At 38.4% G+C, this 27,710-nt stretch overlaps 1 protein-coding gene across 8 annotated transcripts in view; it reads left to right on the top strand.

Moving 5' to 3' along the window:
• KIAA0895 (KIAA0895 ortholog) overlaps positions 1–27,710 on the top strand; it is a 91,615-nt gene that overhangs the window by 56,018 nt on the left and 7,887 nt on the right. For 6 of the 8 annotated variants that reach the window (XM_032871600.1, XM_032871575.1, XM_032871594.1 and 3 more), the window contains 3 exons: positions 24,280–24,423; positions 24,982–25,114; positions 25,630–25,935. In XM_032871600.1, coding sequence (XP_032727491.1) covers positions 24,280–24,423; positions 24,982–25,114; positions 25,630–25,935 — 583 coding nt within the window. Of the gene's footprint in view, positions 1–22,228; positions 22,299–24,279; positions 24,424–24,981; positions 25,115–25,629; positions 25,936–27,710 lie in introns of those variants that run through there. The other 2 variants (XM_032871631.1, XM_032871585.1) reach the window with 2 other exon arrangements.

The following is a 27,710-nucleotide window of genomic DNA, read 5'->3' on the forward strand; positions in this document are numbered from 1 at the left end:
AGTCATTTACTAAAATGTTGAGATTTTTCAGAAAGTTTGTTAAATTATCCAAGATAATGCTGAAAATTTTATGTAGAGATTTTTTATTTTCTGGATTTGTGGTTCAAATGTTACATTATGCTATTTGACTATTCTTTTATAACAGCTTTATTAGAATTCACATGACATTCAGTTCACCCATCTAAAGTGTACAGTTGAGTGACTGTCAATGTATTTAGAGTTATTAATCCATCACCACTATCAAATGTGAGGGTATCATCACCTCCGAAAAGAAACCTTATGCTTATTGGAAAATACCATTGCCTGTCAATCTCTCAGCCCTAGGCAACTGCTGGTTTACTTCTCTGTACAGATTTGCCTATTCTGGATGTTTTGTATAAATAGACTCATATAATGCGATTCTTTGTAATTAGCTCCTTTTACTTAGCGTAATGTTTTCAGGTTTGATCGATGTCATAGAATGTATTGAGTACTTTTTGTTGTTGAATAATATTCCATGTTTATGTGTATATTACATTTTATTTATCCAGTCATTAGTTGATAGACATTTGGGTTGTTTCTACTTTGTGGGTATTACAAATAATGTTGCTATGAACATTTGTTTGCAAACTTTGTGTGGACATATGTTTTTAATTATTTTGGGTAGAAGATCATGGTAATTGGTCATATGATAGTAGATCATATAGTAGTGGGTCATATGGGAACTCTAAGCTTATTAGCTTTTTGAGGAAGCCTGTTGTCCAAAATGACTTCACCATTTTATATTCCCATCAGTAGTATAAAAGAGTTCTAATCTCTCCATATCCTCATCAACTCTTGTTGTTTTTTTCTTTCTGTTTTGATAGCCATTTTAGTGAATGTGAAGTGGTATATCATTGTGGTTTTGATTCGCGTTTTTCTGGGGACTAATGATGTTGAACATTTTTTTGTGTGCTTATCAGCCATTGTATATATTCCTTGGAGACTGTTTATTCAGATCTTTTGCTTATTTTTAAATTGGGTTATTTGTGTTTTTATTACTGAGTTGTAGGAGTTCTTTTTTCTTTTTAAGATTTTTAAAATTTATTTAGGGAAACTCTGAGAGCAGGGGGAAGGGCAGAGGAAGAGAGAGAATCTGAAGCAGACTGCATTGAGTGGGCAGCTCAATGTGGGGCTCGATCTCAGGACCCTGAGATCATGACCTGGGCTGAAATTAAGAGTCAGATGCTTAACCAACTAAGCTACCCAGGTTGCTTGAGTTGTAGGAGTTCTTTATATATTCTAGCCATGAGTCCTTATCAGATAAGAAATTTGCAAACATTCCCTTCCATTCTGTGGGTTGTCTGTTCACTTTCATGATAATTCCTGTGAAGCACAAAAATTTTCTAATTTTTTTATTTTTATTTGTTATTATTTAATTTTTTAAATTATGTTAGTCACCATACAGTACTTCATTAGTTTTTGATGTAATGTTCCATGATTCATTGCAGTGAGTCCTGGGTGTTATACATAGACAATAAATCATGGAACTGTGAATCAGAAGTTACAATTTTGATGAAGTCCAGCTTACCTATTTGTTGTTTGTATTTTTGGTGTCATATCTAAGAAACCATTACCTAATCCAAGGTCATGAAGATTTATGCCTGTGCTTTCTTCAAAGACTTTTATTTATTTACTTGAGAGAGAGACAATGAGAGAGAGCATGAGAGGGGGAGAAGCAGACTTCCCGTGGAGCTGAGAGCCTGATGTGAGACTCGATCCCCGGACTCCAGGATCGTGACCTGAGCCGAAGGCAGTAGTTTAACCAACTGAGCCACCCAGGTGCCCAGCCTGTGCTTTCTTCAAAGAGTCTTATAGCTTTAGCTCTTACATTTAGATCTTTGATTCAATTTGAGTTAGTTTTTGTATATGATACAAGGTAGGGGTCCAACTTTCTTATATATACAGCTATCCAGTTGTCTCAGCACCATTTGTTGAAAAGAATTTGATTACTCCTTTTGTGTGTGTGTGTGTGTGTGTGTGTGTGTAATATCTCTTATTTTATTTACTTTTATTTTAATTCCAGTGTTGTTAACATACAATGTTGTATTAGATATAGTGTTGTATACAATATAGTGATTCAACAATTTCATATATTTCTTAGTGTTCATCAAGGTAAGTGTGCTCTTAATCCCATTCACCTATTTCACCCTTCCCTCACAAACTGCCCTCACAACCTCTAGTAACCTGCTGTTTATTCTCTATAGTTAAAAGTCTGTTTTTTGGTTTGCCTTTTTTTCCCCCTTTGTTCATCTGTTTTGTTTCTTAAATTCCACATATGAGTGAAATATATGGTATTTGTCTTTCTTGACTGGCTTACTTCACTTAGCATTATACTTGGTAGAACCATTGTTAAAATGACAAGATTTCATTCTTTTTTATTTATTTTTTTTTTCTTAAAGATTTTATTTATTTATTTGATAGATCACAAGCAGGCAGAGAGGCAGGCAGAGAGAGAGGAGGAAGCAGGCTCCCTGCTGAGCAGAGAGCCCGATGCGGGGCTCGATCCCAGGACTCCGAGATGATGACCTGAGCCGAAGGCAGCGGCTTAACCCACTGAGCCACCCAGGCGCCCCTCATTCTTTTTTATAGCTGAGTAATATTCAATTATATGTATGTGTGTGTATGCGTATGTATGCACACATGTGCACACACACATGTATATGAACTTAAGCTGCTAAGCTGGCTTTTGAAAAAAATGCTGAATAAACATAGGGGTGCATATATCCTTTTGAATTAGTATTTTTATATTCCTTGTGTAAATACCCAGTATTGTGATTGCTGGGTCATAGGGTAGTTCCATTTTTAGTTTTTTAACGAGCCTCCATACTGTCTTCCATAGTGGCTGCACCCGTTTACATTCCTACCAGCAGTGGACAAGGGTTCCTTTTTCACCACATCTTCACCAACAGTTGTTGTTTCTTGTGTTTTTTATTTTAGCCATTTTGACAGGTGTGAGGTGTGGGTTTTTTCTCTCCCCTCTCATTGTGGTTTTGATTTGCTTTCCCTGATGATGAGTGATGTTGAGTATCTTTTCATGTGTCTGTTGGCCATCTGTATGTCTTCTTTGGAGAAATGTCTATTCGCGTTTTCCGTCCATTTTTAAAAAAGATTTTATTTCTTTATTTGAGAAAGAGAGTGTGTGAGCAAGGAAAGAAGCAGAGGGAGAGGGACAAGGAGACTCCACTCTTAGCATGGAGCCTGACAAGGGGCCCAGATCCACAATCCTGAAACCGTGACTTGAGCCAAAACCAAGAGTCAGATGCTCAGCTGACTGGGCCTCCCAGTTGCTCCACTTCCCCCCATTTTAATTGGTGTTGAGTTGTATAAGTTCCTTATATATTTTGGATACTAACCCTTTATTGAATATATCATTTACAAATAATCTCCCACTCTTTTTGTTTTGTGGGCTGTTTCTTTTGTTGTGCAGGAGCTTTTTATTTTGATGTAGTCACAGTAGTTTATTTTTGCTTTTACTTCCCTTGCCTCAGGAGACATATCTAAAAAAATGTTGTTTTGGCTGATGTCCGATTTCTTTTAAGATTTCTTCTAAGATAGTTTCAGGTCTCACATTTAGGTCCTTAATTTATTTTATTTTTGTGTATGGTGTAAGAAAGTGGTCTAGTTTTATTCTTTTGCATATAGCTATCCAGTTTTCCAAACATCATTTGTTGAAGAGACTGTCTTTTTCCCATGGCATATTTTTTGCCCTGTTCGTCAAAGAGTAATTGATCGCATAATTGTGGGTTTATTTCTGGATTTTCTATTTTGTTCCATTGATCTGTGCATTTGTTTTTGGTGGCAGTACCATACCATTTTGATTAGTACAGTTTTGTAATATAAGTTGAAGTTTGGAATTGTGATATCGCCAGTTTGGTGTTTTTTTGTTTTTTGTTTTTTGTTTTTTTTCCTTTTCAGATTGCTTTGGCTATTTGGGGTCTCTTACTGTTCTATACAAATTTCACAATTGTTTGTTTTAGTTCTTGCAAAATGTTGTTGGTACTTTGATAGGGATTGCTTTAAATCTGTAGATTTCTTTGGGTAGTACAGACATTTTAACAGTATTGGCTGTTCCAATCTATGAGCATGGAATATCTTTCCATTTCTTCATGTCATCTTCAATTTTTTTCATCTGTGTTTTATAGTTTTCAGAGTACAGGTCTTTCACCTCTTTGGCTAAGTTTATTCCTAGGTAGTATTTTTGGTGTAGTTGTAAATGGGGATTGTTTTCTTAATTTCTTTTTCTGCTACTTCACTATTAGTGTATAGAAATGCAACAGGTTTCTGTACATTGATTTTGTATCTTGCAACCTTTCTGAATTCATTTACCTGTTCTAATAGTTGTTTGGTGGCGTCTTCAGGGTTTTCTACATAAAGTATGATGTCATCTGCAGATATTGAAAGTTTTACTTCTTCCTTACCAATTTGGATTCCTTTAATTTCTTTTTCTTGTCTGATTACTGTGGCTAAGAGTTCCAGTACTATGTTGAATTAAAGTGGTGAGAGAGGATGTCCTTATTTTGTTTCTGACCTTAGGGGAAAAGCTATCAGTTTTTCCCTGTTGAGCAAGATGTTAGCAATGGGTTTTTCATATAAGACCTTTATTATATTGAGCTTTGTTTCCTCTAGACCTTCTTTGTTGAGGGTTTTTATCATAAATGTATGTTGTACTTTGTCAGATGTTTCTGTTTCTGTTGAAATGTTCATGTGGTTTTTATGCTTTCTCCTATTGATGTGATGCATCCCAGGAATAAATCCCAGTTTTAACAAGGTGCATGTGTCCTCCATAGGAAGTGCTGGCTGGTACTGGGACTGAGACCCCACAAAACTTGTAGTCAGCAGACCAAAGTGTTGGCAAACTTGCACTGGTCTTCTAGGGGAGGGACTCACAGCACTGGGACTGAGGCATGCCTGGCTAGAAGAGGCAGGGCAGGGTCTAAGCAAGTTATGTAGTGAGTGTACTGAGTCCTGCAGGTGACCATGTGTTTAATGCTGGGGGCTGGAGAGGGAAGTGGCCTTGCCAGCTCCTTCATTCCTGGAGAAGCCTCCCAGTTTAATCTCTCTCTCTAGACAGGCTTTACCATTAGTAAATAACTCTCCTTCCCTTATGCCTCAGGCTCTGCTCTTTTCTTTTCCTTTCTTTTTTTTTTTTCTTTTTAAGATTTGTTTATTTTAGAGAATGTGAGTTTGTGTGCACAAGGGAGGGTGTGGGAGGGAGAAAGAGAATCTCAAGAAGACTCCTCCCTGAGCACAAAGCCCATACACAGGGCTCCATTTCATGACCCTAAGATCATGACTTGCGCCAAAATCAAGAGTTGGATGCCTAATGAACTCAGCCACCTAGGAACGCCCTACCAGGCATTTTTCAAACTGCTGCTTCTATTGCTGTATCTTTGCAGGCTGTTTGTTGTGGTGTGTTGTGTGCTTAAAGGTGGGGACTTAAGTTTTCACTAGCCTTCCAGGCTCTCTCAGAGCTAGCCCTGCCGGTAACTTCCAGGCTTTAAGTCCTGCTGGTTGTAAAAACTGATGAAATTCATCCCCTCTGGTTTTTAGAGCCAAATGTTATGGGGATTCCTCTTCCCCATGTAGCTCCCCAATGTGAAGGTGTGTTTTTCTCCCCACTCCACCTCCACAGTTCTTTCCTGCAATGGCCCTTGAGTCTGTTTAGCTCCCACTTCCATCCTTCCTACCTTCTTCAATATGGCCTCTCCTCTACCTTTAGTTGTGGAATCTGTTCTACCAGGCTTCTGGTAGTTTTCCCAGTTATTTACACTGATGTGAATGTTATCTAGTTGTATTTGTGGGACGAGGTGAGCTTAGGTCCTTTTACTCTGTCATCTTCCTTTGATTACACTCTTCTTATTTTCATAGAAGAGAATAAGAGTGCTTCAGGGTCATGGGATGGCAGCGCTATAATAGCATTATGAAGAGGGTTGCTGTTCTCTTTTATGTAACATTATAAATGACATCCAGATCAGGGAACAGATAGGACCATTTCCTTCATGCTGAACAATTACTCATTTTGTATTTACTTCCTCTTTGTACTAGGTTTGAGCTCTCTGAAAATTAGTTTTGATGCCTCTAAGATACACAAAATTTTAAAATATCCTCTTACAAAAAGGAAGGATTCAGAAATAATTGTTATGAGCAGAGATCATGTATTGATTGATAATTTAGTAAAAAAATATGGTTTTTGTTCCAATTTTTTGGAAGGCAAAAGTATGTTTGGTGGCCAGTTTCAGCCATTTTTAGAAAAAAATATTATCCTACTTAATACTGTTTCTGTGGGACTCAAGGGTAGATTTTATTATATATGTCATTTTCTTTTTGTTTTTTTAATAACAAAACAAAGCTTATTTTTTATTTTTAAATTTAATTTTTAAATTTAATTTTTTCAGTGTTCCAAGATTCATTGATTATGCACCACACCCAGTGCTTCATGCAATACGTGCCCTCCTTAGTACCCACCACTAGGCTCACCCATCTCCCCACACCCTTTCCTTCCAAAACCCTCAGTTTGTTTCTCAGAGTCCACAGTCTCTCATGGTTTGTCTCCCCCCCCCCGCTCCAATTCCCCTAATTCACTTTTCCTTTCCTTATCCTAATGTTCTCCATGTTATTCCTTAAGCTCCACAAGTAAGTGAAACCATATGATAATTGACTTTCTCTGCTTGACTTATTTCACTCAGCATAATCTCCTCCAGTTCTGTCCATGTTGATAAAAAAAAGGTTGGGTATTCATCCTTTCTGATGGAGGCCTAATATTCCATTGTATATATGGACCATATATTCTTTATCCATTCATTTGTTGAAGGGCATCTTGGCTCTTTGCACAGTTTGGCAATTGTGGCCATTGCTGCTATGAACTTTGGGGTACATATGGCCCTTTTTTTCACTACATCTGTATCTCTGGGGTAGATACCCAGTAGTACAATTGCAGGGTCATAGGGTAGCTTTATTTTTAATTTCTTAAGGAATCTCCACACTGTTTTCCAAAGTGGCTGCACCAACTTGCATTCCCACCAATAGTGTAAGAGGGTTCCCCTTTTTCAACATCCTCTCCAACACTTGTTGTTTACTGTCTTATTAATTATGGCCATTCTAATTGGTGTAAGGTGGTATCTCAGTGTGGTTTTGATTTGAATTTCCTGATGGCTAATGATGATGAGCATTTTTTCATGTGTCTGTTGGCCATTTGTATGTCTTCACTGGAGAAGTGTCTATTCATGTCTTCCACCCATTTTTTTGATGTGATTGTATGTTTTTTGAGTGTTGACTTTGAGGAATTCTTTATAGATCTTGGATATCAGCCCTTTGTCTTTAGTGTCATTTGTGAATATCTTCTCCCATTCCGTGGGTTGCCTCTTTGTTTTGTTAACTGTTTCCTTTGCTGTGCAGAAGCTATTAATCTTGATGATGTCCCAAAAGTTCATTTTTGCTTTTGTTTCCTTTACCTTTGGAGACATGTCTTGAAAGAAGTTGCTGTGGCCGGTTTCAAAGAGGTTACTGCCTATGTTCTCCTCTAGGATTTTGATAGATTCCTGCTACATGTTGAGGTCTTTTATCCATTTCGAGTTTATCTTTTGTGTATGGTGTAAGGGAATGGTCAAGTTTCATTCTTCTATACATAGCTGTCCAGTTTTCCCAGCACCATTTATTGAAGAGACTGTCTTTTTTCCACTGGATATTTTTTCCTGCTTTGTCGAAAATTATTTTACCATGGACTTGCGGGTCTATATCTGGGCTCTCTAGTCTATGTGTCTGGTTTTTTTAAATTATTTTTATTAACACATAATGTATTATTTGCCTCAGGGACAGGTCTGTGAATCATCAGGCTTACACATTTCACAGTACTCACCATAGCACATACCCTCCCCAGTATCCATAACCCAATCATCCTATCCCTAATCCCCCACCCCCCAGCAACCCTTAGTTTGTTTTGTGAAAGTAAGGGTCTCTTATGGTTTGTCTCCCTCCTGATCCTATCTTATTTCATTTTTCCATTCCTTACCCTCATAACCCACCAGCCCTGCCTCTCAAATTCCTCATATCAGGGAGATCATGTGATAATTGTCTTTCTCTGATTGACTTATTTCTGTCAGCATAATACCCTCTAGTTCCATCTACGTCATTGCAAATGGCAAGGTTTCATTTCTTTTGATGGCTGCATAGTATTCCATTGTATATATACTACATCTTTATCCATTCATCTGTTGATGGACATCTAGGTTCTTTCCATAGTTTGGCTATTGTGGACATTGCTGCTATAAACATTCGGGTGCATGTGCCCCTTCGGATCACTCTACATTTGTATCTTTAGGGTAAATACCCAGTAGTGCGATTGCTGGGTCATAGGGTACCTCTATTTTCAACTTTTTGAGGAACCTCCATGCTGTTTTCCAGAGTGGTTGCACCAGCTTGCATCCCTGCCAACAGTGTAGGAGTGTTCCCCTTTCTCCGCATCCTCTCCAGCATCAGTTGTTTCCTGACTTGTTAATTTTAGCCATTCTGACTGGTGTGAGGTGGTGTTTCATTGTGGTTTTGATTTGTATTTTCCCTGATGCCCAGTGATGTTGAGCATTTTTCATGTGTCTGTTGGCCATCTGGATGTCTTCTTTGCAGCAATGTCTGTTCATGTCCTCTGCCCATTTCTTGATTGGATTATTTATTCTTTGGGTGTTGAGTTTGATAGTCTTTATAGATTTTGGACACTAACCTTTAATCTGATAAGTGGTTTGCAAATATCTTCTCCCATTCTGTCAGTTGCCTTTTGGTTTTGTTGACTGTTTCCTTTGCTGTGCAAAAGCTTTTGCTATTGATGAAGTCCCAGTAGTTCGTTTTTGCCCTTGCTTCCCTTGCCTTTGGTGATGTTTCTAGGAAGAAGTTGCAGTTGAGGTCGAAGAGGTTGCTTCCTATGTTCTTCTCAAGGATTTTGATGGATTCCTGTCTCACATTGAGGTCTTTCATCCATTTTGAGTCTATTTTTATGTGTGGTGTAAGGAAGTTGTCCAGTTTCATTCTTCTGCATGTGGCTGTCCAGTTTTCCCAACACCATTTGTTGAAGAGACTTTTTTCCATTGGACATTCTTTCCTGCTTTGTCAAAGCCTAGTTGACCAGAGTTGAGGGCTTATTTCTGGGCTCTCTACTCTGCTCCATTGATATATGTGTCTGTTTTTGTGCCAGTACCATACTGTCTTGATGATTACAGCTTTGTAATAGAGCTTGAAGTCTGGAATTGTGATGTCATTAACTTTGGCTTTCTTTTTTTTTTTTTTTAAGATTTTATTTATCTGACAGACAGAGATCACAAGTAGGCAGAGAGGCAGGCAGAGAGAGAGGAGGGAGCAGGCTCCCTGCTGAGCAGAGAACCCAATGTGGGGCTCTATCCCAGGACCCTGAGATCATGATATGAGCTGAAGGCAGAGGTTTTAACCCACTGAGCCACCGAGGTTCCCCTTTGGCTTTCTTTTTCAACCTTCCTCTGGCTATTCAGGTTTTTTCTGGTTCCATATAAATTTTTAGGATTATTTGTTCCATTTCTTTGAAAAAAAATGGATGGTATTTTGATAAGGATTGCATTAAATGTGTAGATTGCTTTAGGTAGCATAGACATTTTCACAATATTTGTTCTTCCAATCCATGAGCATGGAATGTTTTTCCATTTCTTTGTGTCTTCCTCAATTTCTTTCATGAGTTCTTTATAGTTTTCTAAGTACAGATTCTTTGTCTCTTTGATTAGGTTTATTCCTAGGTATCTTATTGTTTTGGGTGCAGTTGTAAATCGGATCAACTCCTTAATTTCTCTTTCTTCTGTCTTGGTATAGAGAAATGCAACTGATTTCTGTGCATTGACTTTATATCCTGACACTTTACTGAATTCCTGTGTGAGTTCTAGCAGTTTTGGAGTGGAGTCTTTTGGGTTTTCCACATAAAGTATCATATCATCTGCAAGAGTGAGAGTTTGACTTCTTCTTTGCCCATTCAGATGCCTTTAATTTCTTTTTATTGTCTGATTGCGGAGGCTAGAACTTCTAGTACTATATTGAATAGCAGTGGTGATAGTGGACATCCCTGCTGTGTTCCTGATCTTAGCGGAAAAGCTCTCAGGTTTTCCCCATTGAGTTGATATTTGCTGTGGGTTTTTCATAGATGGTTTTGATGATATTGAGGAATGTACCCTCTATCCCTACACTTTGAAGAGTTTTGATCAAGAAAGGATACTGTATTTCATCAAATGCTTTTTCACCATGTATTGAGAGTATCATATGGTTCTTGTTTTTTATTAATTATTAATGTATTGTATCACACTGATTGACTTGCAGATGTTGAACCAACCTTGCAAGCCCAGGAGTGAATCCCACTTGGTCGCGGTAATTAATCATTTTAATGTACTGTTGGATCCTATTGGCTAGTATTTTGGTGAGAATTTTCCCATCTGTGTTCATCAAGGATATTGGTCTGTAATTCTCCTTTTTGGTGGGGTCTTTGTCTGGTTTTGGAATCAAGGTAATGCTGGCCTCATAAAATGAGTTTGGAAGTTTTCCTTCCATTTCTGTTTTTTTGGAACAATTTCAGGAGAATAGGTATTCTTCTTTAAATGTTTGGTAGAATCCACCCTGGGAAGCCATCTGGCACTGGGCTCTTGTTTTCTGGGAGATTTTTGATGACTGCTTCAATCTCCTTACTGGTTATGGGTCTGTTCAGGTTTTCTATTTCTTCCTGGTTCAGTTATGGTAGTTTATATGTCTCTAGGAATGCATCCATTTCTTCTAGATTCTCAAATTTGCTGGCATATAGTTGCTCATGATTTGTTCTTATAATTGTTTGTATTTCTTTGGTGTTTGTTGTGATCTCTCCTTTATCATTCATGATTTGATTTATTTGGGTCCTTTCTTTTTTCTTTTTGATAAGTCTGGCCAGGGGTTTATCAGTCTTATTAATTCTTTCAAAGAACCAGCTCCTAGTTTCCTTAATTTGTTCTACTGGTTTTTTTGGGTTTCTATTTCATTGATTTCTGCTCTGATCTTTATTATTTCTCTTCCCCTGCTGGGTTTAGGCTTTCTTTGCTCTTCTTCCTCCAGCTCCTTTAGGTATAGGGTTAGGTTGTGTACTTGACATCTTTCTTGTTTCTGGAGAAAGGCTTGTATAGCTATATACTTTCCTCTCAGGACCGCCTTTACTGTGTCCCACAGATTTTGAACAGTTGTGTTTTCATTATCTTTTGTTTCCATGTATTTTTTAAATTCTTCTTTAATTTCCTGGTTGACCCATTCATTCTTTAATAGGATGCTCATTAGCCTCTATGTATTTGAGTTCTTTCCAACTTTCCTTTTGTGATTGAGTTCTAGCTTCAGAGCATTGTGGCCTGAAAATATGCAGGGAATGATCCCAATCTTTTGGTATCAGTTGAGACCAGGATTTGTAACCCAGGATGTGATCTATTCTGGAGAAGGTTCCACACACACTAGAGAAGAATGTGTATTCTGTTGCTTTGGGATGGAATGTTCTGAATATATCTGTGATGTCCATCTGGTCCAGTGTGTCATTTAAGGCCTTTATTTCCTTGTTGGTCTTTTGCTTGGATGATCTGTCCATTTCAGTGAGGGGAATGTTAATGTCCCCTACTATTATTGTATTATTGTCAATGTGTTTCTCTGATTTTGTTATTAGTTGGTTTATATAGTTGGCTGTTCCCATGTTAGGGGCGTAGATATTTAAAATTTTTAGATCTTCTTGTTGGACAGACCCTTTGAGTATGATATAGTGTCCTTCCTCATCTCTTATCTTAGTCTTTGGCTTAAAATCTAATTTATCTGATATAAGGATTGCCACTCCAGCTTTCTTTTGATGTCCATTAGCATGGTAAATTGTTTTGCACCCCCTCACTTTAAATTTGAAGGTGTCTTCGGGTCTAAAATGAGTTTTTTGCAGACAGTATATTGATAGGTTTTGGATTTTTATCCATTCTGATAGCCTGTGTCTTTTGATTGGGACATTTAGCCCATTTACATTCAGGGTAACTATTGAAAGATATGAATTTAGTGCCATTGTAATGCCTGTAAGGTGACTGTTACTGTATATTGCCTCTGTTCCTTTCTGGCCTACTACTTTTAGGCGCTCTCTTTGCTTAGAGGACCCCTTTCAATATTTCCCGTAGGCCTGGTTTGGTGTTTGCAAATTCTTTTAATTTTTGTTTGTCCTGGAAGCTTTTTATCTCCTTCTATTTTCAATGATAACCTAGCTGGATATAGTATTCTTGGCTGCATATTTTTCTCATTTAGTGCTCTGAATGTATCATGACAGTTCTTTCTGACCTGCCAGGTCTCTGTGGATGAGTCTGCTGCCAATCTAATATTTCTACTGTTATGTGTTACAGACTTCTTGTTTTGAGCTGCTTTCAGGATTTTCTCTTTGTCACTAAGATTTGTAAATTTTACTGTTAGATGATGGGGTGTGAACCTATTTTTAATTGATTTTGAGGAGGGTTCTCTGTGCCTCCTGGATTTTGATGCTTGTTCCCTTTGCCATATTAGGGAAGTTCTCTACTATAATTTGCTCCCATATATCTTCTGCCCCTCCTCTCTCTCTCTCTTCTTCTTTTGGGATCCCATTATTCTAATATTGTTTCATCTTATGGTATCGCTTAGCTCTCGAATTCTCCCCTCGTGATCTAGTAGTAGTTTGTCTCTCTTTTGCTCAGTTTCTTTATTCTCTGTCATTTGGTGTTCTATATCACTAATTCTTTCTTCTGCCTCATTTATCCTAGCAGTAAGAGCCTCCATTTTTTATTGCACCTCATTAATAGCTTTCAACTTGGTTGAAATTAATAGATTTCAACTTGGTTAGATTTTAATCATTAATAGCTTTCAACTTGGTTGAAATTAATAGATTTCAACTTGGTTAGATTTTAGTTCTTTTATTTCTCCAGAAAGGGATTTTATTTCTCCAGAAAGGGATTCTCTCATATCTTCTATGCCCTTTTCGAGCCCAGCTAGCACCTTGATAATCATCATTCTGAACTCTAGTTCTGACATATTACCAATGTCCACATTGATTAGGTCCCCAGACTTTGGTACTGCTTCTTGTTCTTTATTTTGTGATGAGTTTTTCCACCTTTTCATTTTATCCAGATAAGAATATATGAATGAGAGGGTAAAATACTAAAAGTGTGGCAAAGACCCCAGAAAAATATATGCTAACCAAATCAGAAGAAACCCAAAACAGGGGGAGAATATGGGGGGGGGATAAAAATAAATAATAAATTAAAATTAAAAAAATATATATATTTATATTTTATATAAATATATATATTTATATATATGTTTATATTTATATTTATATTTATATTTTAGACCAGTGGATAGAACAGAGCAACCCACTTGAGTTTGGGTGTATTCTGGTCTCTTAGAAGAAACTACCTCCCAAAATTTTAAAGAAAGAAAAACTTATATATATACAAACATAAGGGTAAACACGATGAAGGGATGGAATATGACTGTAAAGATGAAAATTTAAAACGATTCTAAAAAAGGGATTGACAAGTTGGTTGGAAAAAGGAAAGAAAAGAGGAGAATGTGATCAGGCTGGAGCTAGATTTAGGGTATAATTTGATCTATTAGAAGAAATTATATCCCAAAATTTTAAAGGAAAAAACCCTATATGTATACAAAAAATAAGGTTAAAAACAATGAAGGGATAAAATATGACTATAGCAATGAAAATTTAAAAATTTTTTTTAAAAAGGTGATAAAATAAAATAGTTAAAAATGTTAAAAGAGGAAAGAGGAAAAGTTAACAAGGATAGAATAAGAAAGAAATAAAATTTAAAAAATTTAACTTTGCAAGACTAAAGCATCATGGGAGAAAAGCCATGAATTCGGTGTTGCTTTCCTCTAGCTCAGGAGTTCTGCAGTACTCATTGACTGGTGAACTTGGTCTTGGCTGGATGTTCTTTTTTTTTTTTTTTTTAATATTTTATTTATTTATTTGACAGAGAGAGACAGAATCACAAGTAGCAGAGAGGCAGAGAGAAGCAGGCTCCCTGCTGAGCAGAGAGCCCGATGTGGGGCTTGATCCCAGGATCCTGGGATCATGACCAGAGCCGAAGGCAGACGCTTAATGGACTGAGCCACCCAGGTGCCCCTTGGCTGGATGTCCTTGCTGATCTTCTGGGGGAAGGGGGCACGTTGCAGTGATCTCAAATGTCTTTGCCCAAGGTGGAATTGCACTGCCCTTGCCAGGGGGAAAGCTAAGTAATCTGCCTGGGGTTGTTCTCCGTAGCTTTTGTTCCCTAAACACTTTCAATACAGCTTTGGAGGATGGAGTGAAGATGGCGGCCTCCCACTCTTCCCATTGGAGGAACCAAGAGCTCAGGGTCCCACTCCTCAGTGCGCCCTCAGAAAAAAGCAGTCAATCCCTCCCATCTCCCTGGTCTCCCACTGCACTCTGTGCTCACCTGGCTGATGATGGAGCATTTCTATCTCTGGCGCCTGACCCCCTTTGGAGTCTCCCAACCCAGCAGATTCCTGCCACACACCCCTGTGCAGATCCTCCAGATCTGCCACTTATGGGGTCCCTGCTCAAAGAGCAGTGACCCGACTGTGCCTTGGATCATGGTTTAAGGTAACCTTGAGCTGAGAGCCCACTGCTCAGCTCCATCTCTGTAGCCAGCTTCCCTGCTCCTATACCTGTCAGCTCTGCCACACTCAGACACCCCCAGTCTTTCTGTGACCCCATGGGTCCCACACTGTCCCCATGAGGGTTCCACCCCCACTTAGACTCTGGAGTGACATCCCTCAGTGAAGCAGACTTCTGAAAGTTTTGATTTTGTGCTCAGCTGCTCCACTGCTTGCCTGGAGCCAGCCCCTCTCCCTGCGGTCTATCTTCCCGACTATTTGGATTCACTTCTCTGCACGTCCTGCCTTCCAGAAAGTGGTCAATTTTCTGTTCCTAGAATTGCTGCTCCTCTTCTCGTCTATCTCCTGTTGAGTTTGTAGGTGTTCAGAATGGTTTGATAACTATCTATCTGAACTCCTGGGACCTAATTGTGTTTCAGCCTTTTCCTCCTCCGCCATCTTGCTTCCCCTCTCTATGTGTCTGTTTTTGTGCTGTCTTGGTGATCACAGCTTTGTAGTAAAGCTTAAATCAGGCAATGTGATGCCCCCAACTTTGTTTTTTCAGCATTTCCTTAGCAATTTAGGGTCTTTTCTGGTTCCTTACAAATTTTTGGATTGATTGTTCCAGCACTTTGAAAAATGCCAGTGGAATTTTGATCAGGATGCATTGAAAGTATAGATTGCTCTGGGCAGTATACACATTTTAACAGTGTTTATTCTTCCGATCCATGAGCATGGAATGTTTTTTCTTTTTTTTGTGCCTTCTTCAATTTCTTTCATGAAATTGATGCATTACCTCCTTAGTTAGGTTTATTTCAAAGTATCTTATGGTTCTTGGTACTATAGTAAATGGAATTGATTTTCTAATTTCCCTTTCTATATTTTCATTGTTAGTGTATAAGAAAGCAACTGATCTCTGTGCATTGATTTTGCATCCTGCCACATTACTGAATTGCTGTATGAGTTCTAGTAGTTTGGGGGTAGAGACTTGGGTTTTCCATATAAAGTATCATGTTGTCTGCAAAGAGAGTAAATTTGACTTCTTCTTTGCCAATTTGAATACCCTTTCTTTTTGTCATCTGATTGCTGTTGCTAGGATTTCTAGTATATGTTGAACAACAGTGGCAAGAGTAGGCATCCTTGTCATGTTTCTGATCTCAAAGGGGAGGCTGTCAGCTTTTCCCCATTGAGAATGATATTCGCTGTGGGTTTTTCATAGATAGATTTTATGAAGTTGAGGAATGTTCCCTCTATCCCCTTACTTTGAAGAGTATTAATCAGGAACAGATGCTGTTATTTTGTCAAATGCTTTTTCTGCATCAGTTGAGAGGACCATGTGGTTCTTCTCTCTTCTCATTTGTTCTATGACATTGATTGATTTGTGAATGTTGAACCACCTTGCATCCCATGGATAAATCCCACCTGGTCATGGTGGATAATGTTTTTAATGCACTGTTGGATCCTATTAGCTAGGATCTTGTTGAGAACATTAGCATCCATATTCATCAGGGATATTGGTCTGAAATTCTCCTCTTTAATGGAACCTTTGACTGGTTTGGGGATCAAGGTAATGCTGTCTTCATAGAAAGAGTCTGGAAGTTTTCCTTCTGTTTCTATTTTTTGAAACAGCTTCAGGAGAATAGGTATTATTTCTTTGAATGTTTGGTAGAATTCCCCAAGGAATTTGTCTTATTTTTTGGGAGGTTTTTGATCACTGCTTTAATCTCATTACTAGATATTGGTCTATTCAGGTTTTCAGTTTGTTCCTGTTTCAGTGTTGGAAGTTTATAGGTTTCCAGGAATGCCTCCATTTCTTCTGGGTTGCTTAACTTATTGGCATATAACTGTTGATAATAATTTCTGATGATTATTTCTATTTCCTTGGTGTTAGTCATGATATCTCCCCTTTCATTTATAATTTTATTAATTTGGGTTCTCTCTCTTTTCTTTTGGATTGATTTGGCCAGTGGTTATCGATCTTATTGATTCTTTCAAAGAACCAGCTTCCTTTTTTTTTTTTTTTAAGATTTTATTTATTTATTTGACAGAGATCACAAGCAGGCAGAGAGAGAAAGAGATGAGGATGCAGGCTCCCTGCCGAGCAAAGAGCCCCATGCAGGGCTCGATCCCAGGACGTTGGGATCACGACCCAAGCTGAAGGCAAAGGCTTTAACCCACTGAGCCACCCAGGCGCCCCGAAGAACCAGCTTCTTGTTTAGGTGATGTGTTCTGCTGTATCTCTAGTTTCTAACTCATTGATCTCCGCTTTAATCTTGATTATTTCCCTTCTTGTGTGGGGAGTTGGCTTAATTTGTTGTTTATTTTCCAGTTCTTTAAGGTGTAAAGAAAGTTGGTTTATTCGGGATTTTTCAATTTTCTTGAGTGAGGCTTGGCTGGCTATGTATTTCCCCCTTAGGATTGCCTTTGCTGTATCCCATAGGTTTTGGACCGATGTGTCTTCATTCTCATTGGTTTCCATGAAATTTTTAAGTTCTTTTTGATTTCCTGGTTGATCTAAACATTCTTGAGCAGGGGATGGTCTTTAGCTTCCAAGTGTTTGAATTCCTTCCAAACTTTTTCTTGTGGTTGAGCTCCAGTTTCAAAGCATTTTGGTCTGAGAATATGCAAGGAATAATCTCAATCTTTTGGTATCAGTTAAGCCTTGATTTGTCACCCAGTATGTGGTCTATTCTGAAGAAAGTTCCATGTGCACTTGAGAAGAATGAGTATTCTGTTGTTTTAGGATGGAATGTTCTGTATATATCTATGAGGTCCATCTGGTCCAATGTGTCGTTCAAAGCCCTTGTTTATTGATTTTCTGCTTGGATGATTTATTACTGAGAGTGGTGTGTTAAGATCCCCTACAATTAATGTATTCATTTCAATATGACTATTTTGATTAACAGTTGGCTTATGTAGTTGGCTGCTCCCCTATTGGGGAGGCATAAATATTTACAGTTGTTAGATCTTCTTGGTGGATAGACCCTTTAAGAATGATGTAGTGTCCTTCTGTATTTCTGACTAGTCTTTAGCTTAAAATCTAATGTATCTGATATGAGAATTGCCACTCCAGCTTTCTTTTGAGACCCACTGGCATGAAAGATGGTTCTCCATCCCTTCACTTTCAGTCTGCATGTATCTTTAGGTTCCAAATGTGTCTCTTGTAGACAGCATATGGACAGGTCCTGTCATTTTATCTAGCCTGCAATCCTGTGCCGTTTTATGTGAGCATTTAGGCTGTTCACGTTGAAAGTGATTATTGAAAGATAAGTTTTTATTGACATCATGTTGCCTGTGAAGTCCTTTTTCCTATAGATTGTCTCTAAATTTCTGTTCTCTGTCACTCTTGGGTTCTCTCTTCTTTTATAGAACTCCCATTAATATTTCTTGTAGTACCAGCTTGGTGGTCACATTATCTTTTAAGCCTTGCTGGTCTTGTAAGCTCTTTATCTCTCCATCCATTCTGAATGCCAGCCTTGCTGGATAAAGTATTTTTGGCAGCATGTTCTTCTCATTTAGTTCCCTGAGTATGTCTTGCCAACCCTTTCTGGCTTGCCAGGTTTCTCTGGACAGATCTGATGTGATTCTGATGGTCCTTCCTCTGTATGTAAGGAATCTCTTCCCCCTAGTTGCCCTTAAGATCTTTTGTCTGAAATTATGATTTGTGAATTTCACAATTAAATGTCTGGATGTCTTACCAGACTCGCTGATCTTTGGAGGGGGGGTGTCCTTTCTGCCTCTAGGACATGAACACTTGTTCTTCTATTCCCCAGATTAGGGAAATTTTCATACAGAATTTTTACAGCTATATCTTCTAGTCTTCTGTCTCCACCCCACTCAGGGATCCCAATAATTCTGACATTGGAATGTTTCATGGCATCATTTATTTCCCTGATGCTGTTTTCATGGCTTCTAAGCTGTTTTGTTCCAGGCCTCCTCCTGATCCTTCTTTTCTATTGGTTTGTTTTCTAGATCACTAATTCTATCTTCTGCTTCGGTTACCCTAGCTGTACGAGTAATCACATTAGATTGGATCTCGTTGATAGCATTTTTTAGTACTGCCAGATCAGCCCTTACTTCTGCCCTTAGAGATTCTATGTTGTAACTAATGGTCTTCTCCAACCTAGCCATTGCCCGGGTGATTGTTACCCTGAATTCCCTTTCCAACATACTGTTGATGTCCATATCCAATAATTCTGTTTCAGAGGGCACAGTCTCTGAATTTTTCCTCTGTTGGGTCTCCCTCCTCCTAGTCATCTTGGTGAGAGGTGGTTGAGGGGTTGTATAGCTGAATATATCAACCACGATCCAGGCAAAGTGCACCCTTTCTTGGCGCCACAGTAAGGATCCACCATAAAGCAATGCCAGGTACCTTATGTATTGTCCAAAAATTAAGTCAACTGCCACATTATCTTCTCAGAAGGACAGTCATCAGGACTCCTCTGGGCCTTTCTATATGTCACTTTCTAACATGGCAATGGAAGAGTTGGCCAGGTATTAAGAATGAACATAAAGGAAAAGTACAGTCAGATTTCTGCAGATTAGGGGACTGAGATCTGGATAAAAGCATGTGTGTATATTAAGCTGTTTTGCTTCCAGAAGTTTTAAAACTGATCAATGAAATTATGTAATGTCTGATTGTTTACTGTGTATATTTGGTATTCTTAGTTGGAGGGAAGTAGAGAATATATTTGATGTCTATGGATAAATCAGGGCTAGATCTCCTCATGGCTGAGCAAAGTGGCTGCTTGCTCCATGATTAGGCCTCAAGAATGCAAGCCATACCAACTCTTCCTAGCAGCAATCTGCACTGCCTAAAAATTACGACAGAAAAATATCTTTTTGATTTTCAGTTTTTCTTTTCCCCCCATGTGTTCTTTTTTTTTTAAATAGAAATACTCCAGAGAAAAGATATTAATGGCTAACTGGCAAGTGGGAGAAAGGTGTGGAGCCTGATTGAGTCACTCTTTCCCTCTTCCTTCTGTCCTCCCCCTCCTCTCTACCTCTCTTAAAAAAAAAAGTATAGAGAAGAGAATAAAATCCCATAATTCTATCATCCACAGGTAATCACTATTCACATTTAGTGTTTCTTGTCCCATGCCTAATGGTGTTCATAATTGACGTTAGTATACTTTTGTTTACATATTTGTATCTTCTCATGTCATTAAAAACTGTCAGCATTTCCTTTTTGTCAGCATAATTTTCACTGACTGTATATATTTAATAAAATGGGTCTACAATAAGTCAGTTGAGTCTTTTAGCTGTTCCTACTGGGATTTCAAGTTTCATAGTTTTGTTGGTAATCTGCTTTAGAAGACCTCTTGCAGTGAGCCATGCAGTGGAGGTACTGACTAGGATAGGCCTGCACCAGCATTTAAGTCAAGGAAGGGGGACCACAGCTGAACCAGCTGCATAGGAATTGTTCTTTCCTTCTCCCAGCCCTCGGTATACTGAAGAGAAAGAGAGGCCTAGATAACTGCAGAGGGATGAGAAGGAGTCACGTCACTATTATAACTTTCTTTCTCTGTGAAGGTTCTTTAGGCTTCAGGGCAGACCTGTCCTGGGAGAGGGGAAAGAACTGTAAATTAGATGTGATGGACATTTTAAGTTGGATTAAGTTTGCTTGAAATGTACTTTTTTTGAATACTTGAAAATTATTGGAAAGCTAAAGAAACTGATATTCAGGGATAGGAAGGTGAAATTCTGGATAGCAAATTGAAAGCAATGATTGGAGAAAAATAATTAAGCCACTTCTTGTTTTAATTCCCCACCATGTAATATCGGGAAATGTTTTTTGATTAACTTTAATGATGATATTAATGTAGTAGAGAGATTTGACATGAAATTTATTCCCTCTTAAAGTAGTTAGCCATGTGGATGAAGCATGTGAAAGCAGGATTCTCCAAGTTGTATGGATAAGGAGTCTCTGAACTCAAGGGAGAAGAGATGATCTTCTCCCTTCTTTTTTCTTAAAAACAAAAACTTTTGGCAGGGGGGGTGATGAGGAGATGTGGATCAAAGGGTACAAACTTTCAGTTATAAGCTGAGTAAGTCCTGGGGATCTAATGTACAGCATGATGATTAAAGTTAATAATACTATATTGTATACTTGAAATTTGCTAAACTCTTAGATGCTTTTACCATACACAAAAAAATGGTAATTACATGAGGTTATAGCTGTGTCAAATTAACTTGATTATGGTAATCATTTCATAGTGTGTACAGATATTAGATATTTACATTGTACCCCTTTAAAAAACACATCACATGGTATGACCTACATATATATAATTTTTGTCAGTCATACTTCAGTAAAACAGGAAAATGGCTTTTTCCCCTTGATCATAACATTAATATATTCATACTATAAAGCATTTTAAAACTTCTGAAAAGTACAGATAATAAACCTCAATGCAGTCCATCACTCCATCCCAAACAGGAACAGCAGCCTTTGGGAATATTCTTACAGGTTTCCTTGTGCCTTCTTAAATTGCTTATTGCCTCTTCCTTTTTCCAAAGCTGAGATCATACTCATAAAATTTTTGTAGCCTGCAGTTGAGGCTACATAGGGAAGCAGAAATGGTAACATAAAAATATTCACTGATGAAGTGACCACTCAGCATTTCTGACTTCTCCCGGGAAGCTTGAATTTATCCACCCATTTAGCCACTGTTTCTTTCTCTGTGCTGGGGGCTATTCCAATGCAGATAAGATTGGGAAGTTATTTCTGGAGGTCAGTGAAGGACCCTGGAGATCTGTATGCTCACTGACAAATCTGTCTATGTTGGACCAGTTGAAAAACTGATGAAGAAATCAACACAGATGACAAGAAGATAGGTACTTTATTTTTTTTTTTTAAGATTTTTAATTTATTTTTTAGAACAAGGGGGCAAGGGGCAGAAGGCTAGGGAGAAGCAGGCTCCCTGGGAGCCTGTCATGGTACTTGATCCCAGAACCCCAGAATCATGACCTGAGCTGAAGCTGGACACTTAACCACCTGAGCCACCCAGGTGCCCTGAAAATAGGCTCTTTAAAGAAAAGTATTGCACATGACATCATTTTAACCTAACCTTTGGGGAACATCAGTATAGCTCCCAGGTAGTGTTGCTATTGTGATGCCAGTAGCAAGATGAAATGAAGGATGTGGTGTTCTGTTGTATATCATTTTGTTGGAAAAATCAACCCCCCCAAAAAACCCCACTATTTTTATTCATTCTTTGATCCAGTATTTAGTACATGGGTATAAAGTTTGCCTAAATGTTGTTAAACTGCCAAGCATGTTTCATCCTAACATTTATAGGGTTCTTTCTCAGTATAAATTCCCTATCAAATTTTTGTTTCCCATTATGAATATGAATGCTTATTATGGATATGAATACTTACTAGCCTTCTACTAATACTAATGGGACACCTGTATTTAATTTTTTAATTAATTTTTAAATTTTAATTAATCCTGTAAACTGCTTATAACTTACTTAATAAACACTGTAGTTCCCCTTATGTTGCAGTTTCAGTTACCTAAGATCACCCTTGGTCTGGAAGCAGATGATCCTCTTTCTGACATGTGGTCAGAAGGACAGTGGTAGCCTAATGCTGCCTGTGTCATTCACCTCCCTTCATCTTATCACATAGGCATTTTATCATCTCACATCATCACAAGAAGAGTGTTCAGTAAGATTTTGAGAGAGAGACCACGTTCATATTACAGTATAGTGGTATAATTGTTCTATTTTGTTATTATTACTGTTAGCTTCTTACTATGCCTGATTTATAAATTAAACTTTATCACAGGTGTGTTTGTATAGGAAAAACATAGTGTACATAGGGTTTGGTACTCAGTGCAATTTCAGGCATCCACTGAGCTCTTAGAACATATCCCCTGCAGATAAGGGGGGACTACATAGTAACCAAATAACATTTTTTCTTGTGAGTAAGCATATGCTAGAAAAGCTATTTTTATCTGAAATTAAGTAAATACTTAAAAGCCTGTAATTGCAGGTTATAATATATTTCCTTAACCTTTTTTAGGTCTAAATAATGGTCTAATATAGAAGGTACTACTTCTGTCTTTCTTGGAATTAGGGCCAGATTTCTCATATTCTTCTCACTCTGATACATTGATGACTAGTCATCATTAGACTGGTATATGCAAAAAGTTTTGCTAATCTGCTGAAGCAGGTTTTTAATTGTGAGCTTTCATTCTTTTAATTATAAATAGTTGTCATATAAATAATTAGCATCTGGGGTTTTTGTGCTGTATTCCAATTCTCCGAGATCCTTCTTTTTACCATGCACATCAATCACCTGGGGATCTTGTTCTGATTCAATAGGTATGGTGGGGGTAAAATTCTGCATTTGAAACCAGCTCAGATATGAACCCAATGCTGCCAGCCTTTGGACCACACTTTGAATTGTAGCCTTTTTGATAACACTTTTGGGAACAAAAGCCAGTCAAAGCTTGTTGAAGCCATTTCTTGTTATAACTTTATGACACATGCCTTGTTTATTAGTAATACATATTTTTCCAACAGGGAAATAGATGTTGAATTGTAGTGTGTGAGTTTTTCTAGTTTTTGTGTTGGGCATACTATCTACAGTGGTGGCATTTAGAAAGAATGAATGTACCGATGACAACAATGATGATGTAGTAATAACTGACAGGTACTGATGACTTATTAGGCCCCAGACGCTGTGCTTTACAAAGATTGACTAAATTTTTTGAACAAAACCATGAAGTAGACATTGTTACCCCATTTAAAAATGAAAGGCTTGGTAAAAAGTTAAATGACTTGCCTGTGGTCACACAGCCAGAGCAGGGACAGAACTGGGACATCAACACAAGAAGTTAGTCTAACTCTAAAGCTTATTGTTTGTAAAATCTTTTCTTGTCTGACAGTAGTCCAGAAACTAGACATCATAAAATGGATTTTCTAGCTTCTTTCCCAAAAGATTTTTTAAAGATCATTTTCCTTATATTTTCCTTCCTTGTGGCTTTCCCAAGATACTGGTGATCTCTAGCTTTTTAAAGTCTTCCTTTCTGCATATTTGTATTTAGATCTCAACTTTCATATTCTTTTGATGTAAACATTTATAAAGAATGAGTAGTAGGTAGTACCCTGCCCTGAATGAAAGATAAAAGTGTTTTTAGTAATGTTGAGACTGTTTTATTTGAAAGACGAGCCCTAGAAAACTTTAGATTTATAAATTATCAGAGAAGAATGGCTATTTCTTTTGAGTGTTCTTAAAACTTGGGGCTCTTTTTCTCTTTATCTAAATGGCAGTTGTAATTTAGTGATTAATCTGGAGACATAACTTCCATTCTGAGTTCTCCTGCCAGACCACCAGATGGTCTTAGAGAAGCCAAGGAGCCCCTCTGCCTTGCCTTCTCAGCCTGTCAAATGACAACACTAGTACCTTTAACTCTTAGGCTGTGAAGGGAAAGAGGATTTGTAGAGGCGTTTGTAAAAATTTGTGACAATGAGTGAAAGCTGTTTAGAATTAGATATGGTACCTCCCTTGCAGTTTCATTTGGAAGTCAATAAACACAGCACAGGTCATGATCCCTAAGAATATAACTGGCTTATTACTCATCTCCAAGTAATAAGAGATTATTTATTTTCATTATCCCTGTTTGTTTTTTTACAGTCCATCAATATTATGGAACTGACTTTACAGAAATATGGAAGTTATGAAAAGTTTGAGCAGGCCACTGGTGGCAGCCTGCTATCTAAAACTCGAATCTGGAGTCATGTTCGGAAGTACATGATGAAAGAAGGCTGCCTGGGTGAGGTATGAATCGGGAGTGACACGAGATGCTGTTGGCATTTTAACTGCTCATTAAATTAGTCACCCAGAGATCTCACTATATTGAATTGTTGTGTTCAACTTCTTTGTGTTTTTCTTTACTTATACTACCCTTTCTGTAAAGCCTATGGGATTATGGGGGTTTTTTAATGAAAATTATAATGAAGCAATTTGCTTCAGTGGCCTCCTCTTATTAGCAGCCAGTTCAGAATGACCAAGCAGTGAAGTGGTCTCTGGCTTGTGTACCATCCTTTGCATCATTTTAACTGGGGGGGGGGGGGCTGTATTTGAGAGCACGACAGGGCACTGCTTCCTCAGCACAGCCCTCTACTTTTCTTCAGTCCAGGAGAGGCTCTTGAATTGCCCATACTTAGAAGTGGGAAGGTCAGAAGTAATTATTATCTTCTTGGTATCGGGAGATTCAAATTGGCACAAGCGAAATAAAAATGTACTGGTTTATGGGTCTCTTGTTTCCTGTAAAAGCTTCCTCTCCCCAGCCTCTACATTTTGTTTTATATAAATATATTTTTGTCCTCTTCTTAGATTGTAGTTCATCTCACTGAAGATCTGCTTTCCCGAGCTTCAATGACCGTGGTAAATGGGTGCCCAACACTGACCATTAATGTTTCCACAGCACGTGAGCACTGGCTGGAGGGAATGCTGAGGCATGAAATAGGTAGGGATAGCCCTTCATTTGTTCACTTAAAATATCAGAAATCAGCTGCAAAGAAACTTTTTTATAATGGGTTTTTTCTTAGCAGTATTTGGCAAAAGGTAATGAAATTGTTAGTTTTCATTTGAACTATGATATTAATGTCTCAGTTCAGATTAGATTTTTTCAGTACCATGTAGCTGTATTGAGCTTGGATTAACTCCTGGATTTCAGTTCACCTGTGTTTCTGAAACCAAGGGAAATGGAACTGAATGCTGGATTCCTTTCAGATATCAAGTCTCTGATTCTTCCCTTTAAGAAAATAAATTGTACAAAAGTCACACTTCTTTGAATGATACATGCAGTCCTTCTGAAGGCAAGAGTACCTCCTTCAAAAAGCTTTAGGGTCAGGTCCTTTTCCACTTTGTTTTGATTCACAGGTACACATCAATTTGGTTTTAGAACTGTTGGTAGAATCTTTTTTGGAAAAGAATTAAAATGTCACTTCTCGTTTTTCACATGCCTTTTCTTCTCCATAGGCACACATTATTTTCGAGGTATTAACAACCTTCAGCAGCCATGGAACAGTTGGACTGGCCGTAAAAAACATGAGCTAAAGCCAAACAATCCCACAGAGGAAGGACTGGCAAGTATTCACAGCGTCCTTTTTAGAAAAGACCCCTTTTTATGGAGGGCGGCCCTCCTCTACTACACTGTTTATCGAGCCAGCCAAATGTCTTTTTGCGAACTCTTCAAAGATATTGGAAAGTTTGTCAAGGACCCCAATACCAGATGGGATTATTGTGTACGAGCCAAGAGGGGATGGACTGATACTTCTCAACCAGGTGGGTGTCCCTTGATTGTATGTTTGCCTTATGGTTAGTTGTCTGTTGATTTTGATTACATCCTTATCCACCAGAGAAATCACTCACTAGTGAAAAATTAAACCTTTGTTACTTGAGGTCAATCCTAGTTTTCCCAAACCATATTTTGTTAGCATTCTTTATTCAGTTATCATTTTGAAAAATTTCAAACCTGTACAAATATAGAAATGATAGAATTAACACACATATTACCCATCCTCTAGATTCACCAATTATTAACATTTTGCCAGTTCTGCTTTTTCTTGCTCTCATTTTAAAAACAGCTCTACTTCACTTGACTTACAGTTTGCCCATTAAAATATATAGCTCAGTGGTTTTTAGAATATTCATGGAGTTGTGCAGCTATCACCACTGTCTAATGTTCTCTTTGACCATTAAATTCTCTGTTAAGCATACTGCATAAACAGTTTTGTTGAGCTCTCTGGCTCTAAGTTTGTCTGGTTCTTTTATTTGGGACATATCCTCTGTCTTCCCAGTTTTTTCTGACTCTGTGTTAGGAAATTCAGCTGCATCTGTCTCCTGCTCTTTAGAAGAGTGGCCTTATGAAGAAGAGCTTCTATAGTGCTGTGTATTTGGGGCCAGGCATGTGGGGCCAGCGAGATCCCCAGTGGTCTGCTGGAGGGGACCTACAGCTGTCTGGGAAAACTCCTGTGGAGGCCAGGTTGGAGGGGGTGGATTCACAGGAGATTGCAGGGGTAGGGTGTGCTGTTTGGAAACTGTGTGAAGGGTCTGCTGTGTGAGGAGACCTGCAGCTGCTTTGGAGAACTCCTGCAAGGGTGGGCTGAGAGAGCAGGGTATGCTGTTGACAAGCTAGGCGGAGAGTATGCTTGTTCTTGCATGTGTCTATGTACCTAGGCTGGGGCAGGGAGAGGAATGGCACCTGTCAGCTCTTTTGTTCTTAGAGGAGTCTCCTGAAGATCCCTGCTCCTCCAGCACATACTCTGAGATTAGTAAACATAAATCTCCTTCTCATATACCCTACCTAATGTTGCTCTATGCTGTATCTCAGTGGGGCTGTTTGTTATGCTGTCTCTTTAAGGGCAAGGATTCAATTTCCTCTTGCTCCCTGGCTCCCCCAAATCTAAGCTTGGTGATTTTTAAAGTTCTTCGTATTAAGCCCCACTAACTATAAGAACTCATGAAGTTAAGTCCCTCTGGCTTTCGAAGCCAGACGTTATAGGGATTTGTTTCTGCAGTGTGGGTCCCTTATGTTTGGGGTAGGTGTTATAGGGTCTGCTCCTCTCCTTTCTCTTTGCTCGCAGTGTTCCTCTCACCCTTCCCCATCCTTAAGCGGTGTCCTCTCCTGAGGACAGTCTTCTGGGTCAGTTTGGTTTCTGACCACATCTCTGCCCTACCCACCCTTTTCAGTGTGATCTCTTCTCTACATTTAGCTGTGGAGAGTCTGTTCTGCCAGTCTGTTGGTTGTTTTCTGTTGGGTATTTACACTGACATGGGTATTCATAACTAGGTCTACCTGGGCCAAGGTGAGCTTAGGATCCTTTCTCAACCATCTTCCCGGTGAGTCCTTTGTCATTGGGGTTTTGATTTGGGTTTCCCTGATGACTAATCATGTTGAGCATCTTTTCATGTGCATTCATTGCATATTTTCTGTAGAGAAGGGGTCTAAATAGACCCCTTCTCCATTTTTAATTGGGTAATTTGTCTTTTTATTATTGAGTTGTAGGTGTGCTTTGTATATTCTAGTTACGAAGCTCTATGATTTACAAATATTTTCT

Source organism: Lontra canadensis, unplaced genomic scaffold (assembly GCF_010015895.1).
Source record: "Lontra canadensis isolate GAN:19392208 unplaced genomic scaffold, GSC_riverotter_1.0 scaffold2, whole genome shotgun sequence".
NCBI classification, from domain to species: domain Eukaryota; kingdom Metazoa; phylum Chordata; class Mammalia; order Carnivora; family Mustelidae; genus Lontra; species Lontra canadensis.